Here is a 16,624-nt window from a genome sequence, read left to right on the forward strand (position 1 = left end):
GCTAAGGCTTATCTCCTTCTTTAAAGCTATTAATTGCAATGCATTCCGCCAGCATTAAACGAAGTGGCCAATGTAGCATAGAGAGATAAAACGAAAATGGTACGTGCAATTAGAGAGCAAATTCAATAGTTGACATTCGAGCCGCGATTCAGAAATGGAGTCGGTAAGTTCGTGTGAACGGTAGAACAGATAAGCGCTTCTCTATAAGAATATTGTACTTGATGCCAAGTAAAGAGAAATGCAGTTGGAGATAGCGTGATAAAGTGATGAGCTCAAATTTGCAGACAGAGTGGAGTTGACTTATGCCAGGATTGAGTCGACTTGGGTGTCAGTGGAGATCGCATGGAAGAAGCCGTTGTTCCGTGGTGTACCTTAAATAGGCTAAGAATGATTAGCCGTGAGACAAATGAATCAAAAGGAAGATGGCGCAGATAAAAAAATCTTTAATACGGCAATATACATTCAGTGAATTGTCTCATAACTGGCCTAGAATGAAATCACAGACAGGTTGACCCACACAGTAAAAAAGAGCAGTGTGAGGTACAGTGACAAGAGAAGTGTGCTGTATGTAGTGACAGTGAGAAAAAAAAAAAGCAATGCTCAGACAAAACGCTTAGAACTGTACACACTGTGTATAAAAAAAGAAGATGCGAAACTAAAGTAATGCTAAAGAACACACACATTCAGTGGTACTTTCTCCCATATATCGATTACGAGAACCACGTCAAAAGTTTGAAACAATTCTTTACGATGCTAGAAAAGGAAAGAAAGAAAGATAAAAGGCAAAAGAACAAAGAAAGGATACCAAAGCTCACCTCTAAATGAAGCATTCAAAGCAAGACAATTCGAAACGACATCTTATCACATGCGTGGTAACGCAACTCATCATATTTAAAAGGTGCAAAAATACGACACGCTACGGTAAAAAAATGATCTTTTATACAGGGATACCAAACGTGCCATCAACGACAGGTCCCAGCTGGCAGGCTCCCAGGAAAAAACCAGTGGTGAGCTAGCCGTGTTCCACCATAACAAATCTCGCTTGTACCATTGACTTCTCGTGCTTATCACAATCATAAGTGCGCTTTCCTTTTTTTTCCCTTTTTTTTTTTAAGGATGAATTCGGACATTTCTGACGTTTCCTCCAACGACACGAACGAGAGTAGTACGACTACGACGACAACAACTCGTGGACCCCAGAAAGTCAACACACGCAGCCCTGCACAGCACCATGTTTTGTAAGCTTCCACCGATTAAGACCATCCATATGAAAAGGGGCAGGTAGTTACGTCGACTACAGATAGGGGTGACGTGTCGCGAGTCAGTGCTTTCTTCCGGAGACACACGCACAACAGGTGACGACGATAATAACCAACATTTACCACTGTTTACTGTCAAGAGTTTGACAGCCTGCAAGTAACAGGCTTTGAACCAAGCACAAAAATGGCCACCCGATGGAAAAGAACACAGTGCGGTGTGCCGCATCAACTGCAGAGAGTGCAAGCATGTCTTGCCAACTAGCCGGGGCAAGCTTTGATGACCAAGCGTGGGAAATTTAAAATCACCTAATGCAAACGGCGTATTTGCTCAAAGCCAGTTGCGATAATTTGGGCATCAATCAAGTAAAGCGTACCTCCAACATGTTATTGACGTAGCGTCCCCTGCCGTGGGTGAAACACACCCCACGGCATGAGCACGTCGCAGGTAGCTACAGTGACCACGTGTCAACAGGGTAGACCCAGAGCTCTATAAAGTGCATTCTTCAAATAGCTGTGGTGATGCTTGCACACAATGAAGCAGATGCATGAAGTAGACGTTTTAATGCATTCGTCCAACATATTACGCTAAAGCAAATGCAACATAAGCATCCGCTTACAGCAGATGCCGCTTGCCCGCTCTTCTAAAGCAGACGCTGCTGCAACCGCCAATTGTTTTTAGCCAACCCTTACTGGTCGCACTCTCAGAGGTGACTGACAGTGGTTGCTAATGCAAGTATGGCCTAACACAACTTGGCAGGCCGCACCCCTCTTTTTTCCATCGAGCGGCCGTGCAAATATGACACCACCAACTCGCCACTGTGCACAGATTGCCAATCATGCAACAACTCCGTGCCTGCAATTAGTGAAAGCTCGTCATTCTAAGCGTTGGTGGCTACCACACGTGGACTTGCCACTGCACCATTGTGAATGCCAAACAGGCGGCGCTAGCGAGTAGTCGAGTACAGACGCCACCAAAGTAATAGCTGTGCCATTTTTTATCCAGACTAGTTGTCTTCTTTGCTTTAAGTTCGGTGCCTACAGTGTGCTGCGAACCGCACCGACAGTTACAGTCAGAGCGATGGACCAGCAGCTGTGCACGATTCCAATGGTTGGTCAGCAGTAGCTTTTGCGCGGTTGTGCTTGCTTAATAAGGCAGGTTATTCTGCTGTGCTTTCAGTTCACTGGCTACAATGTGCTGCTAATGGCACAGGTGGTCACAATCAAAGCTACAGAGTGCTGCGCTCCATCACTTGAGAATCACACGCAAAATGAACCACTGGTTTGATAGTGCTCCAATTTAACACACAGGCAGTATGCGATGGTGCATTTTGTGTTATTTTCTAGTTTAGGTGCAGGACATTCCTTCTCCCTCCATATCGAATCAGAAGTTTGCGTCATCTGTTTCTGTGAGATCAAAAATGTAACGTGCCCTCCTGCCAACAGGGGGCGCTTTTACTGAGAAAATCTTTCTTTTTTTATTTGCAATCACTGCAGACGGCACTTACTTCAGACCCGTTGTGGACTTAACTAGTGAATACTGCACCAAAACAAGGTGTAAACAAAGACTGCAGGAACTATTTCTCCACGCAAAACCCCAGTGCAAATGGGCAAGCAGTTTCATCAGGAGAGCCACTTATACCTGCCTCACTAAGCAATGTTAACACTGATTAGATGAACAAACATGAGCCACTCCGATCATTGGTCAGTCGTACCTGGTGCACTACTGTGCTTAAAGAGACACTAAAACCAAAAATTGTCTAGCTAGAGTGATACATTAGTCCTCAAAATATCCCACTGTTTGTTCCTCGCCACTGCAACGGCCATTCCATAGGTTGCGCTCTGCAGGATGCTACGGCAAGGCTTCGAGACATAGGCCTAAACACAGAGGTCATCACACTATGGCAAAGAGCACCGAAAGAGAAGTTTGAACAGGTACCATCAGCAAGTTGATCTGCAGAAAATCCAATAAGACCGACCAAAGCGCATCTTCTTTCAGGTTCAAATGCGATCAATGATTTTATTATTTAAGAGTTTTAGCCTGTTGTTAAACGAAGTACAGTTTACAGTGTACCAGAATACTGCAGGCGTCTACACCAGCAGCAGCGCTGGCAGCGTCATCTTGTCACGCTTTCTTAAACTACAATGCCTTACAAACTTTCTTTTATGTGCGTCATTATTCTGGCAGAAGAGGCAGAAAGAAAAAGAAATCCAGCATACGCGAAGGTTGCTGCCAATGTGTTTGCACGAGCAGATGTGTAGAACATAGTTGCTCTAGTTGTTGCCTGCACCACAAGATGACATTACCAGTGCTGCCACACTTTCTATCTTCTTGGTGTTCTGGTATTTCGTCCACTGCATACGTTAACGCAAGAAGCTAACGCTGTATGATTGTTTACTATTTTCCTGTTATAAGCGGGACCATTACCAATGATTGTTTACTATTTTCCTGTTATAAGCAAGCAGGACACCAGCCGTCAACAGAAGCTTGTTTTGCACATTTGCAACAATGGTGGAACTGCTAGTTCTACGTTTACACCATTTCCTCAAAAGGTCGTAAGAATGCCAGTTTGCACATTTAAGCGCACTCATCTATCACCTTACCTTCAAGTAGCGTTCGCCTTTAGTATCGCTTAAAAGAGAAACACAGCAGCATGGTGACTGCAATGCAAGGTTCGACACAGTGCCGAGTTAGTAGGTAACAGTCCTGTGCAGTGACGAATTAACACACCAAAGTGTTCCCACGAATATAGGCCACACGTCCAACGGTATTCACCAGCATGCTGTATTCTTGATTGTGAGTGCACAATGAAGCTCGAACAGACATAACAACACGTGGCAAACATTGATGTCACAGATTGCCAAAGTCGATATCTCATGTTTTAAACACCCATCAGAAGTGAGCATGGCAAAGCTTATTTACAGTTTCATACACAAATGTACATAATAATTGTAAGCTGCATTTGTGTGCTAAAAATCAATAAAACAGAGAACACAATCCCACTCATCTATTACAAAAAAAAAAAAAAAACAAGGGGGGGGGGGGGGGGTAGAATGTGGCTCAGAGAGTCTAAGTTTTGTACTGCGACAAAAAAACCTTCACTAAATTGCACGGGAACAAAACGGCGACAAGGTAAAAACTGTCATGAGCAGATCTGAACTGTTTGATTAGTCGTGCAAGCACACAAAACGATAACAAAACATGCCACCCTTCCACCTTCAATAACAACTTCAGGTTTCGTAAACAAAAACGTGGGTAAAAAAAAAAGGTGGAGCTACACAATAATCAATCACTAAATTAATCTTTGATGTTTCCTGCTGTGGCAGGTTACCGGTCCCTGTATTGCTGCTGTGGCCAAACCGAACTGTACCGGCTTCAAAATAGAAAACAGCCACAAATCCCGGCTGGCCGGAATAAGCCCGATACACCAGCAGTAGCAAGAACAACAGCTGGAAGGGCATCCACAAAGTGCACCAACATATACTGGAGCAGCTAAAGCATTTGCAGCTAGTGACTGCAAATGTTGTCAAACAGTGGCTTTCAAGCAACTACAAGCCACCGATATCAATCCAAGGTAGGGAGTGTAGGAGAGCAATTGTAGAGATTAAAATTCTGTGCGACAGCTTGCAGAGCAATGCTTTAAGTATGCGCTTGTTGCGAAATGAATCGAGTTAAGCACCAAATTCCAACAGGAGACATCACAAACAGCTGTTAAAAGACAGAATACTGCAGAGGTGCCATTCTGCCATGGCTAGCTACAAATCAGAGGATGCCGATGTGATCTCTGACGATGAGCATCGTCGACATCGCCAGCCTTTGAGCAGGCGTGCATCTAACACACAACTGCTGAGAAGAAGATGGCCCAGCACCCCTCCTAATGAGTGAGCAAAAACACCGGCACGACAATGGATGTACGATGTGCCGAGACTGGTCGGCCCGACCATGACGAATGGAAACGGCATGTGCCGAGCATGGCATGAGAATTAACCCCAGTGTCTCTATCAGTCGCTTTCCGGGACATTTTCGGTCCCTGCGCGACAACACAGCATCTAATGGAACACCTGACTGAAGTTATGGCCATCCCGCCTAAACGCACTCCGGATCTACGCTACATGTGAAAACAATGCAGGTGAGATGTCTGCTGTTTCTTTCGTCCGGACATCCACTGCCTTAGCCGATCAACATGCCCTGAAGGTGAAATCCCCGAAAGCAGCCGATCGAGATGAGACCCTCGATCACAGCCCGACCTCTCCGCAAAATGTAACTGCCCCCGCAACACTTCATGTTTCAGAACACTGCAAGCCAAGAGGCTAATGTCGTGGGCCAAGCCTATTTTTTCCTATTCTGCCTTCGCGTTTTCATACATGTCTCTATCTGAAGTCCACCATAACGAGACGCCATTAATGAAAAGAACAATGCAGTGCTCATCCTTACTTCCTCAACCACTGAACAATGCAAGGGCACACGAATCCTGCAGCCGAATACAAGGGCCGTCAAAGCGGAGTTGAAGATTCAAGTGCACAACCCCATATCCAACCCACTCTCACTACTGTGCGACCCACCCCACTCCCACAAAAAGGTCCATCCAAAATTATTTGCACCGGTAACTTGGCAGCTTTTCACCTTTGGCTAAATCTCAACAAGCATAGAACAAATGCACATTGTGCCATACATTATTCTCTTCACAACCCAAGGCCCCTTGTAGTATCCATTTTGGATAACTTCTTGACGCACACACAGACATAACGCATCCACATGCTCGCGCTTCATCACAGCAGCAAGGCCCCTTTTGAAAGGAGTTCGGATATCCTTTTTTTTTTTTTTTCTTCACTCACACAAATGCACATGTCCATACGCTGGTCTCACCGGATTCCAAGGCCTCTATCCATAAGGATATCTTGCACGCACACACAAGCACACAATTCCACATACTGTTCTCACCACAGAGCCAAGGCCCCTATCCATTTGGATATCTTTCACGCACACACACAAACGCACACGTCCACACACTGCTCTCATCACAACCCAAGGCCACTATCCGTTTGGATATCATCATTTCATACACACAGGTCCACACACATTTCTTATCACAACCCAAGGCCACTATCCATTTGGATACCTCCTTTCACACACGTCAGCCGAGGCTGCTGTACAACAACGTGAAGCTTCTCATCGTACCGAATGTTGCGTTGTTTGGAGAGGCAGATGTAGAAGGACTCCCACGAAATTAACTCCCTTTACTCGCTCATGCAACCAGTTTTTGCACAGAAACAGTGCTTGGTGGTCGCTCTTGTTCAGTGCCCTGTTCTGGTGCAATACTTGTCTGTTTCGTCCAAAAGTAATTGCAAGTATAAACCATACGTTGTGACATAGTACCAAAAATATCTATTTTCCAACAAGAGTGGTTGTTGCTTGGACAATGAAATGCCAATCGTAGAATTTATGAAGTGTACAGTACTTTCACTCTTCCTGGCTAAAGTTACTGTATATGCTCCCACATGAGAGTGGTGTGGTTGTTTTCCATTCACCGCTCACGGCCATGCGACCATGCGTAACGGAGAAGCCGTCACTAAGGCACAGATAAATGAAGTCGGCGATGGCAGTGCCCCCACATCACCATAATTTGGTGGATTCTCTGATGGCCAATTCCGAGACAACCTCTTACAAAATTTGCCTGCCTTGCTCTCCTCTCTTTCAATACAAAAATCGCATGTTAAACACTTTTATTTTCCTATTTCTTGCTCACTTTCGATTCCTGATTCGCATGCCTTTAAACAGATGGCGCGACTGCACTGTGTGCAACAAAGGATCCTATGCATCGGTTGATATCTCAGCTCATGCAATGATATATTTCGAATAATTTTGAAGAAATTGTAACTATCATAGCTCACATGTGTTTAGCTTGTAACACAGCAGTCGTCGAGAGTCCCAGATAAAGTGTCAGTGAGGAAGACCTCACTGCAGACGGCGTTTATGTGGTCCTTTTTGTTCCATTTGCATACGCGTCTTCTATGCCTAACCTATCAAATCACGAGTCTGTTATCAAGTTACGCTGCTCGTTATTGTTCTAACTCTGGAACAAAAAAAAAAAAAAAAAAACACTCTCTCCCGCAATCGAGAGTAGATGTAAGCATGAAATGGTTACCATATGGCATCTTTTGCTGCCTGTGGTGCCGCTGCCTTCAACTGCTTTTCTTCTTCCAACAGTGCAGCGTGCCCAGCATCTGTAACTACTTTTTCTTCTTGTCATGGACTGCTGGCATTCAACAGAGCACAGGCAACCCTATCTCAGTGCCAAAAGATGACCGTCAAGTGTATGGTGCCCTGTATCTGCCTTTTGAACGTCGTTATTGGAAATGACAAATAAAACTTAATCGTACTAGAAGTTACAGCTTGAGTGACATTGTGAACAAACATTAGGAAAGAAATCGGAAGCAATATTTTTTGTAACTTGTTTGGGAAGTAACTAGCATATGTAATGCAGTCCTGTACAAAGGGTTGCGGGCCAGAGACCGCATTTTCTTAACTTTTGACTAGTTGCCCGGATGACCTCGTTTTGTTCTCGCAACGATGGCCAGATGTTCTCGCTTGAATGCCCAGATAATGGCTCTGGCTTTTGGCTCGAGGTCACTTGAAGGTCACCGACAACGGGAGCTGAAAGCATTTCACGCTTAAAAACAGGCACTGCACCAAAAAGTGGCCCAGTAAACAAAACCCACCACCAAATAGCACGTCTGCGAAAAACAAGAGAAGCGAGCCAGTATTTCATCTGAGCGAGCAGTCAACGCCTGCCTCGCTGAGCAACGCAACATTCTGTACACCAAGGCCCATACTTTGACTCTGATAACTGCCGGGCCTGTCTCCTGGCCACACGAGAAACCGAAATCGAAGCAGAAGCGATGCAGACCGGTTCCATTGTGACGCGAAGCATTGGCGAACGGCTGATTAATGATCCTGACATGTCTAGTGGCGCTCTCATGAAGAGGAGGGCACGCACCCATCACTGCCTCTCGACATGCGTAGCTTAACATCTTGCGTGGTGATTTTCAATGGCAGTATAGGCCTTCCACAATTACACCAGAAGGTGAAATATTCCTTTCTCATTCCCTCAACATAATTTTTGATGCTCGTAACTAAATGCAGCACCATGACAAGAAGTGACTGCAGTTTTTGTACCAGCAGTGGCCGTAATTGATTTTGATTGTAAACAGGAGTCATTGCAAGGCTGAACCCGACATTGTTTTCAGTCACCGAAACACGAGGTTGCCCTGCATAAGCTTTAGCAGACTGCAACTGTCTGCCACCACGGTCGGGCTTTTCGCCACAGTCAAACCGGCCCTACAACTTCTGCTGCTTCGGCCAATGAGCACTGGCAGTCAAGGGACAGTCTCAACAGCAACCAGTCAGAATACGAGCCCAGCACCGTAGGGCCATGTTTCTGACTGTGGTCGTAGCCGTCAACTAGTCTTCTGGTCAGTGAACATAGGCGTGCGCTTCAGCCAAGTGGCAAACGCAAACCGGCGTTTATCACGGCAGTACGGTATGGCGCGACTGCTACGACCACAGTCTGAAAACACAGAGTGATCACAATCATCAAATAGCGAGGAATGCCTGCGGGGGCAGGCTGTACAAGATCACAAGTTGCCACTGCAGATTCCCGGCTCGTTAAAAAAGCGATGCCGGGATTGCAGGCTCAAACCCAACGCCTTCAACTGCACGACAAAACGAGTGCACCGTTAAAGCACACAACTGGATGGATGTCGAGGAAAAAAAAAAGTAAAAAAAAAACAACAACAACATTACATGTATTTATACCGTTGACTCACGTCGATTAACTTGTAAGAACAACATATTTTTTGTCTGAATTAGTAGTAGCTTGGAGCACCCAAAATTGAATAAAGTACCACCAAAAACACAATCACGGGCCATAACCAGTCCAATTAGACACATGGCTGCGCACAAACATGTATACAGCCAGAACAGGTGTACGAATAGACATACACACAACATGATTCCGTTCGCAGACAACCACAACCCGTATTCTCAGTATATCACTTTTGGGAACCGTTTGACTTCTCTGTGAAATTTACAACCAGCACTACGTCTCAGCAAAGAGATGGACGTGCTGCCCGTTGGCTCGAGCCAATCACCTCATGCTGGTTGTGACGTGTCCGAAAGTGATCCATCAAGAATACGGCTCCAGGTCGACGATGCCATTTCATAAAGGCATGCCCATCACAAAATACAGTGACCCCAAAACACCAAATGCGGGCACGTTTCTGGCCATTCAAGCCTCGTGAACGTTCCCTCGTCGGCCGTTTTCCGACGCATGCCTCTGCCCCTACCAGTTGAATCTATTGAAATCCTGGTTGGATGCATTTGAATTGAGCGGCTTCAAAATGCACTGAAAATGTAGCGATCAAGCCAGACCGAAGACTTTAGACTTGGTAGAATTGCCTTGATTTCCGAATGATCCAAGTTTGAACTATGGTGAGTCTGCTGTACCTGTGGCTGCTAACTGTGTTCCACAGTCCCTTATACCATCATCCCCCGTTGGTACTATCAGGCCAGAACGAAACGCAAACAAGAAGGAATGAACTTATAACACTTCTTGCGCTTGCTCAGTTACTTTACCACTGCGAAGAGTGATCATGACATAACTGGACACTAAATGAACTTAAGCCCCAAAACTAGGGATCTGTGGAGGAATCACGTGAACATCGCGCATTCGGGCAAAAATGGAACAGACATTCTAACTTGTTTTCCCACAATCCTATTCGGTTCTGGCTTGATAAATGGGCGCTGTGCAGCGACACAGAATGTGACAAAGCAGGCTGACTGAAGGCAGGTTCCTTACAAGCACCACAGTGTTCACCTTATATTAAGGGAGGACCGTACTCTTAAAACATTTCATTTTTTGAACATTTGTGAGCATGAACTGATTAAACTTGCACTCTTTATGTATCTTGACAGAAAAGAAATGAGTGGTGGCATTGTGGGGAGTCTTTATTTCAGATTGAAATACTAGCCTCAGCGCCTGGCTTGGCATCCAGTCTTGTACATCAGGGAAAATCAAATGTGTTGTTTATTTTTTCATGTGTAATATATAGCTCGGTGTTAAGTGTTTCACTTAGTTCATTCAGAGGCGAGTTAACGCAAGTGAAAAAAATGAGGTAAAAAAAGTGGATGTTCCAGACCTAGAAATTTTTGGAAGCAATACTTCATTCGGGCGATTCAGATAAGGCGTCTGGTATAACAAAAGTTTGTATTAATAGCAATGAACATCTTTGTCTTCTAGAACTTTACAAGTGTTCATCTTTCAAGCAGCAAAATAACTGCAGCAGTATCAGTAGTAGTAACAGAACCGCAGATAACGCTCCTCCAAGAATGAAGTCACCGCAATTAACGTTATGATAAAAAAAAGTGCAAGTTTCATCAAAGTTTATTTATATATAAAAACCGTTTTAAGAGCAGGGTCCTCACGCTTCAAGAAGACATTGGCAGTGTGGACCATGTTAAAGAACTTGCGACACTGCGACTTTCCCAACGGCGTTGCAGTGCAGTAATGGGCAGCCACAATGCGTCTGCCGAACAGCAAATACCGTAATGCTGTCCCGTGCCCCAGGAACAACAGGATATTTCTTTTGATGGGGCTCATGGCTGAGACACTTATGTAGTACTCCGGAGACAAGTGTGGTAAGCTGATGCAACAACATTGCCACTTACATGCGCAATTCATGCAGCAGACAGCCTTTTGAGCAATAGCGCCCACCGTCGGAGAGTGCGCATTCTTAAGTTCACTGTGCGGATATATGGGTGCTAACAGATGGGTGTAGATGGACAGGCGGAGACGGACGGGTGCTGACCGTGGAATAAGAAAAACAGGAGAGGCCCCAGCCAGCCCGGCTTGCGTTGGGAAAAGTCTGGTGGAAGTCGCGTGCCTTTTTTTTTTGCGAAAGAGCGCTGGTGTTGGTGGTCCAAACAGCAATGTTGTCATAGCAACCGCGCCTTGGTCCCCTATAGTCTGGTGAGCGAATGTGGCCGTCGTCAAAAACCGTTAGGACGCCTGTGCACGTTTGCGGTACTTTTACTTTGACAATGCTCTCTGCAATCCCAGCAACATAAGCTCGACTGCAAAGCATGCCGTGGGAGAGGGCGTGACAAAATGAGTAAAAAGAGGAGGGAAGTGGCCCACCAAGGCGGAAGAGCATCCATATCTGGCTTCGAAAAATTGGACGTCAGAGCCTCTCCTATTTTGTTTCTTTCCTCCATGGGTGAAGACAGATGGGTGTACACAGGCAGGTTCATATAGATGGGTGCAGACAAATGAATGCAGACGAATGGGTGCGGACAGACGGATGCAGATGGATGGATGCACAGATGATTTAATGCGCAGAAAATGCATGTGTTGGTGTAGAAAGGAACGGGTATGATGTAATGGTCAGGGGCGAGACAATAATGAGTTCGGGCCAAACACAGTAGAACCTTGTTCATGTTTTTCACCAAAACGAAAAAGCGCACTAACTGGGAAAAATGTATGATCCAAAGCCATTGAACAATTTGGCAGACTCAACCGTAGTTGACATCTATGTAATGCAAAGTGTAGTAACGCAGATATGGTGGCCGATTTAATACACGTCGTTTTTGGGACGTCAGCAAGCGAACGTTCATGCTCCTCGAATTCAGCTTGAGTGAGTAGCTTTCAGGCGAAGCATTTTGGAGGGAAAACATATCATACGATCGCAGTCTGCTGATATCCTGAACGTCGGTGCCAAATCATGGTGTTTTCCAGGAACGTATTAATCGGTAAAAGAGAAGCGTAACTGTACTGGTTCATTTTTAGCATTCTCGATCGCGAACGTTAGGGCAGGAAAAAAATTATAAAATGGGATCATATCAACGAGCTTCTACTGTACTTGACTTGTCAATTTTCTAGGCACTTTTCTAGGCACGCCGAAAATGACCGATTTACAACATGGCCCCTGGTTCGTGTACTGTTACCTGAGCATGCACTAAGCTAAGGGCGCGTCACATGAGTTCCCAGGTGGTATTATACCTGCTTTACCAGCTTTTTCACTGCAGAAGCATTTCGACACATATCTGTGGAAATGCAAATTCTGAGGGTTTTTTGCGCATTGCACCTGCTCTGCCAGGGCATAAACTGAGAGAGGGTGCGACTGTACACCATTTGTACAAGCAGGACATGTGTTAAAAGAGAAATCATGAGGTGTGCCTTGGTGCACAGCTAGATAGATGTGCCAAGAAGTGACAAGTTTCATCAGGATGACAGAAGTGACAAGTTTCATCATGCTTGGTGAGAGCGTTGTAGGTGCATCAGTAAAAAGAGAGACAGGAACGCTGCTTGTGTGGCATGTTACAGCCACAAAAGCTCCTTGCACCGAGCAGGCAAACGTTCACCTAAGCTGGACAAAGCAGATGAACAATTTGCACTATGCTGTGAACACTTAGTCACGAGATGGTCAAAAGTTCACACAAAGTGCTGCAGAAGTGCCCTGCACACACAAGTGTTCCAGTTATATTATGAGATTATAGTGAAGCTGTGTACAACGGTGAGCATTTGAGGTATGTTGCTTGGCAAAATATTTTCAGCTGCCTGGACTGAGGGGAAGTGCATGCTAGAAAATCATAGCCACATTGCACGAGCAACGCTGCTAACACAACTCTGTGAGCACAGAAAAGAAACCACGAGCTGCAAAAGCATACCAGCAGCATCTGCACCATTTCAGGTTGGCAGAAGCAGATCGGCACAGCCGGCCACATAAAGTATTTGAAGCAGAAATGCTCCGCAGGGCAGCTAGTACGTGTTGGACCTTGTCAGAAATAGCCACAACTTCAAAGATTGCTGCGAGATCCTACTGATGCAAGGTTGCACAGGCTAGTTACCTGCCTTACTACGTCGACATCATTGATATCTTATTTTGTATGATGGCAATGTTTAAAAAAAGCCCTACCCCCCCTGGTGAAAAAACTATGCACTTAATTAAGCCAGATCGCTAAGTAGTCTTAAGGCAGTAGAGCTAACTGCTTTGTGTTGACTGTGATCCACGTCCTATTGTGTATGGTGGCAATGCCCGAATAGTTTTTTTTTTTTTTTCTGGTGGAAATTCTTTCCTTTTCTTTGAAGCAAGTTAGGCACTTCAGCCAGCCTGCTAAGTACTCACATTTCAAACTGACAAGTGTGATGCTCGCAAGAACTCAATGCAATAGCTGAAAAGGTGACGCCAAGGCCACATCATAGAAAAGAAGCGAGCCCGTCCCACCAAGCTATCTCCACCCCGCCGAGAGGATTCTGTTGTCAAGAGGCCACACGTCGCTACCTTCCTGCTTGACCGGCTGGTGCATCGAGTGTGGCGGCGGTGGCTGCATCGCGGATCCATCACCGCCATGGACCATGCCGGGCACCGGACTGTCCATTCCGTGCATCCTGTGCCGCACGCCGTCCTGCCCGAGCCCCATCGGGGGCGGTGGAGGCACCGGCTGGTACGGCGCGGGCACGTGCGTGACGGCGCTCTCGAGGTCCGCGCTCCACGACATCCCACTGTCGGGAAGCACCTCGCGGTCGTACGAGCCGGCTGTGGCCGTCTCGAAGTCCAGCGGCTCCTCCTTGATTGTCGTCTGCATCCCGCCGTTGTGGTGGTGGTGGTGCGGGTGGTGCGCCTGGTGGTGTGGCTGTGTGGACATGTCCGAGCTCCACAGCAAGCGGCCCCCCACGTTGCTCACGGTATTGCCATAGTTCGGTGGTGACTGGGTAAAAGTGTCAGCTGCAGGAAAAACGGAGGGTCAGTTTCGGCAAGCTCACACCACCAGAAGTGTGCGAAGCAGAGATAATTGTTTCACACAGAGCAACCACTTGATGATGATGATGTGTGAGGTTTAATGACGCAAATGGCAAGAAGAACGCCGAAACTCGGTGTTGAGACACTTGCCAGTATTTAAATTTAAAGTTTACTTCACCACAATAGAGCCATGTTATGCGGTTAAGCATGCCAAGCAGGAAAAGGAATCATTGTTACGTGACATGGCACCTGTTCCTTAAATTGCAGACACAAATGCGCTGTGTCCGGTCACAGTGTGAGCACCGAGATACCTGATAAGTTCACCGACAGGCCTTCAGAGTTTTAGAAAGACCCCCGCTCTTTTGGTGGCTTCAACTGTCCCCTCAACTTTTTTCATCTTACCGCCTCCCTTTCCGCTAGCTTTCCCAAAACAGAGATGGTTTTTCTCCGCCTTAAGGTGCACGGTGCGTGCACACGCGTATAATTAAGGAACACGTACTAGGCCCCGTTAACGGTCTCCTATACGAGACACGCATGGCAGGCGAAACAAGGGCTCAAACCACCACAGCAATGTCAGAAACAGTTCTGAATGACTACCAGTATGCTTATTAGCATCTAGGTGCTCGTACTATGACAGGAGATGATGCGTGTGTGCCTGTACAATTACGAAACATGTACCATGTCCCGTGACTGCAGCCCCTTTCCATTCTTGAATATGCCTTACCGCAATAAATTAGGTATGCTTCACAGCATAACATGCTGTATTGTGGTGAAACAGACAAGTCAAGTTCGAATTATTTAGCCAAGGCCAATTTTGAGATTGAAATAACGGAAGTTTGGGCCAATACAAATGTACGATCAAGGGCCGCGACCTTCGGTCAGGATCAAATTAACCGAAAATACATATTGAATTAACCGGAGTTGAATTAACGGAAGCCTACTGTATTAAAATGATCACAATGACTAGTGAGGTCTGCTATGAATATAAAAGATACGTAATGTAGTGGTGACATTAATATACCAGAATCATTACTGTCTCACCAGGGCCCTTGAATACAAGGGCAGTGAGGCACGTGCCATACAAAACGCTACTATCGCAACAGCAACCCCTGGTGAGAGGATCTGCTAGAAATCTCTACGGTTGATAATGTGTAATAAAAAGCAATCACTTCAGCACATAAAAATAAGACCCAGAGAACAAAGCTAAGAGGACAAACAGGCTCCAACTTCCAACTTTTATTTTATGATTGAGACTGCCAACTGCGTGGATGCATACCTCTTTTTTTGAAAAGTTTGTTGTACTATAACGACACCTTTGTCAGCTGACACACGATCACAGAAGCAGAAAGGATCTTATCAGGCCAAAATGGTGTCAGCCAACCTTCATTTGACAACAATGAAAGAGTGTATCTTGACTTTGCTGATGGTTTAAAAAAAAAGCCGGCTGATAGTGCTAGGTTTCAGGGAATCAGCTGTACACAGGCAATTTTCTTAATTAATTGCATATATAATCTTAAATGTAGGTACAGTAAACTCTTAAGTTAGCTGCTGTGCATCTTCTCAATTTTTTGTGCACTAATGTGCTTGTTATTTACGCATTAAATAACTCCCTTAAAGAAGGTGCTCGCGTGCCAGCAGAACATCACGACATTTTCATGTTCAAAATTAAATTTAAATTTTGGTGTTTCACGTGACAAAACCACAATTCTGATTATGAGGCATGCCGTAGTGGGGGACTCCAGATTAATTTTTACCCACCTAGGGTTCTTTACCGTGCTCCTGAATCTAAGTATACCAGCGTTTCGCTACTCGCTCCAACTCGCCTGGTCGTCAGCTTTAAGCTGCTACTCATTACACATGTCAATACTCCTTTAAGGCCACTTCACTGCACTGCTCAGCGCATTGCCGTGAAGCCACTGTAAAAAAATAAGTACTACCTTAGAAAAGCAAATTTCCATTGTAGCAAAGGCCAACCTGAAGGTGAAATTCACACGCAAATGCGATTTGCATTGCCACAGGGCTAAACCGAGTTGAAGAAGAAAAGTAACAGCAAAAGTTGTGACCACTGAATGCACACGAGGCAAAATTGTTTCTGGAGCTTTGCTTTGTACTGACAATTGTGCCGGGCACACGACTGGATGCTTTTCCACCAACCCCTTCATTCGAAAGCACTAATTGTGGGTATGAGTCACATACATGGTCGTGAGTGACACTGGATAACGCTCCGCAAGCTGTGTTTAGTACACATACAAACGCCTTCATAATGAAGCATATGGAACCTTTAAAGTCTCTTCTTATACAGAACACTTCACCGTAAAAATAGCGCACCCCACCGCTCGCAGCAGAGCTTGCTGCACATGTTCAGCTAAAGAAACCATTTATATAAACGGGCCAAGAAACGGTCGTCAAACTATTCTCGTTTATCACTGTAAATATGAGTGGAGGGGCCAATGTGATTATACACGAAAATAACTGGGCTCTCAGCACACATATTAAACCGAAATTTCAAACTGATATCACTGCCTCTAAGCCCTTCCCATTGACATTGGCCACAATTTTGGCGTGAAGTG

At 45.5% G+C, this 16,624-nt stretch overlaps 1 protein-coding gene across 2 annotated transcripts in view; it reads right to left on the reverse strand.

The window, feature by feature from the left end:
• Nucleotides 1-425: 425 nt before the first annotated feature.
• LOC119466089 (homeobox-containing protein 1) overlaps nucleotides 426-16,624 on the reverse strand; it is a 36,847-nt gene continuing 20,648 nt past the window's right edge. For both annotated transcript variants that reach the window (XM_037726581.2, XM_037726582.2), the window contains one exon: nucleotides 426-14,039. In XM_037726581.2, coding sequence (XP_037582509.1) covers nucleotides 13,543-14,039 — 497 coding nt within the window. In that variant the 3' untranslated portion in view covers nucleotides 426-13,542. The remainder of the gene's footprint in view (nucleotides 14,040-16,624) is intronic.

Source organism: Dermacentor silvarum, chromosome 10 (genome assembly GCF_013339745.2).
Source record: "Dermacentor silvarum isolate Dsil-2018 chromosome 10, BIME_Dsil_1.4, whole genome shotgun sequence".
Taxonomy (NCBI): Eukaryota; Metazoa; Arthropoda; class Arachnida; order Ixodida; family Ixodidae; genus Dermacentor; species Dermacentor silvarum.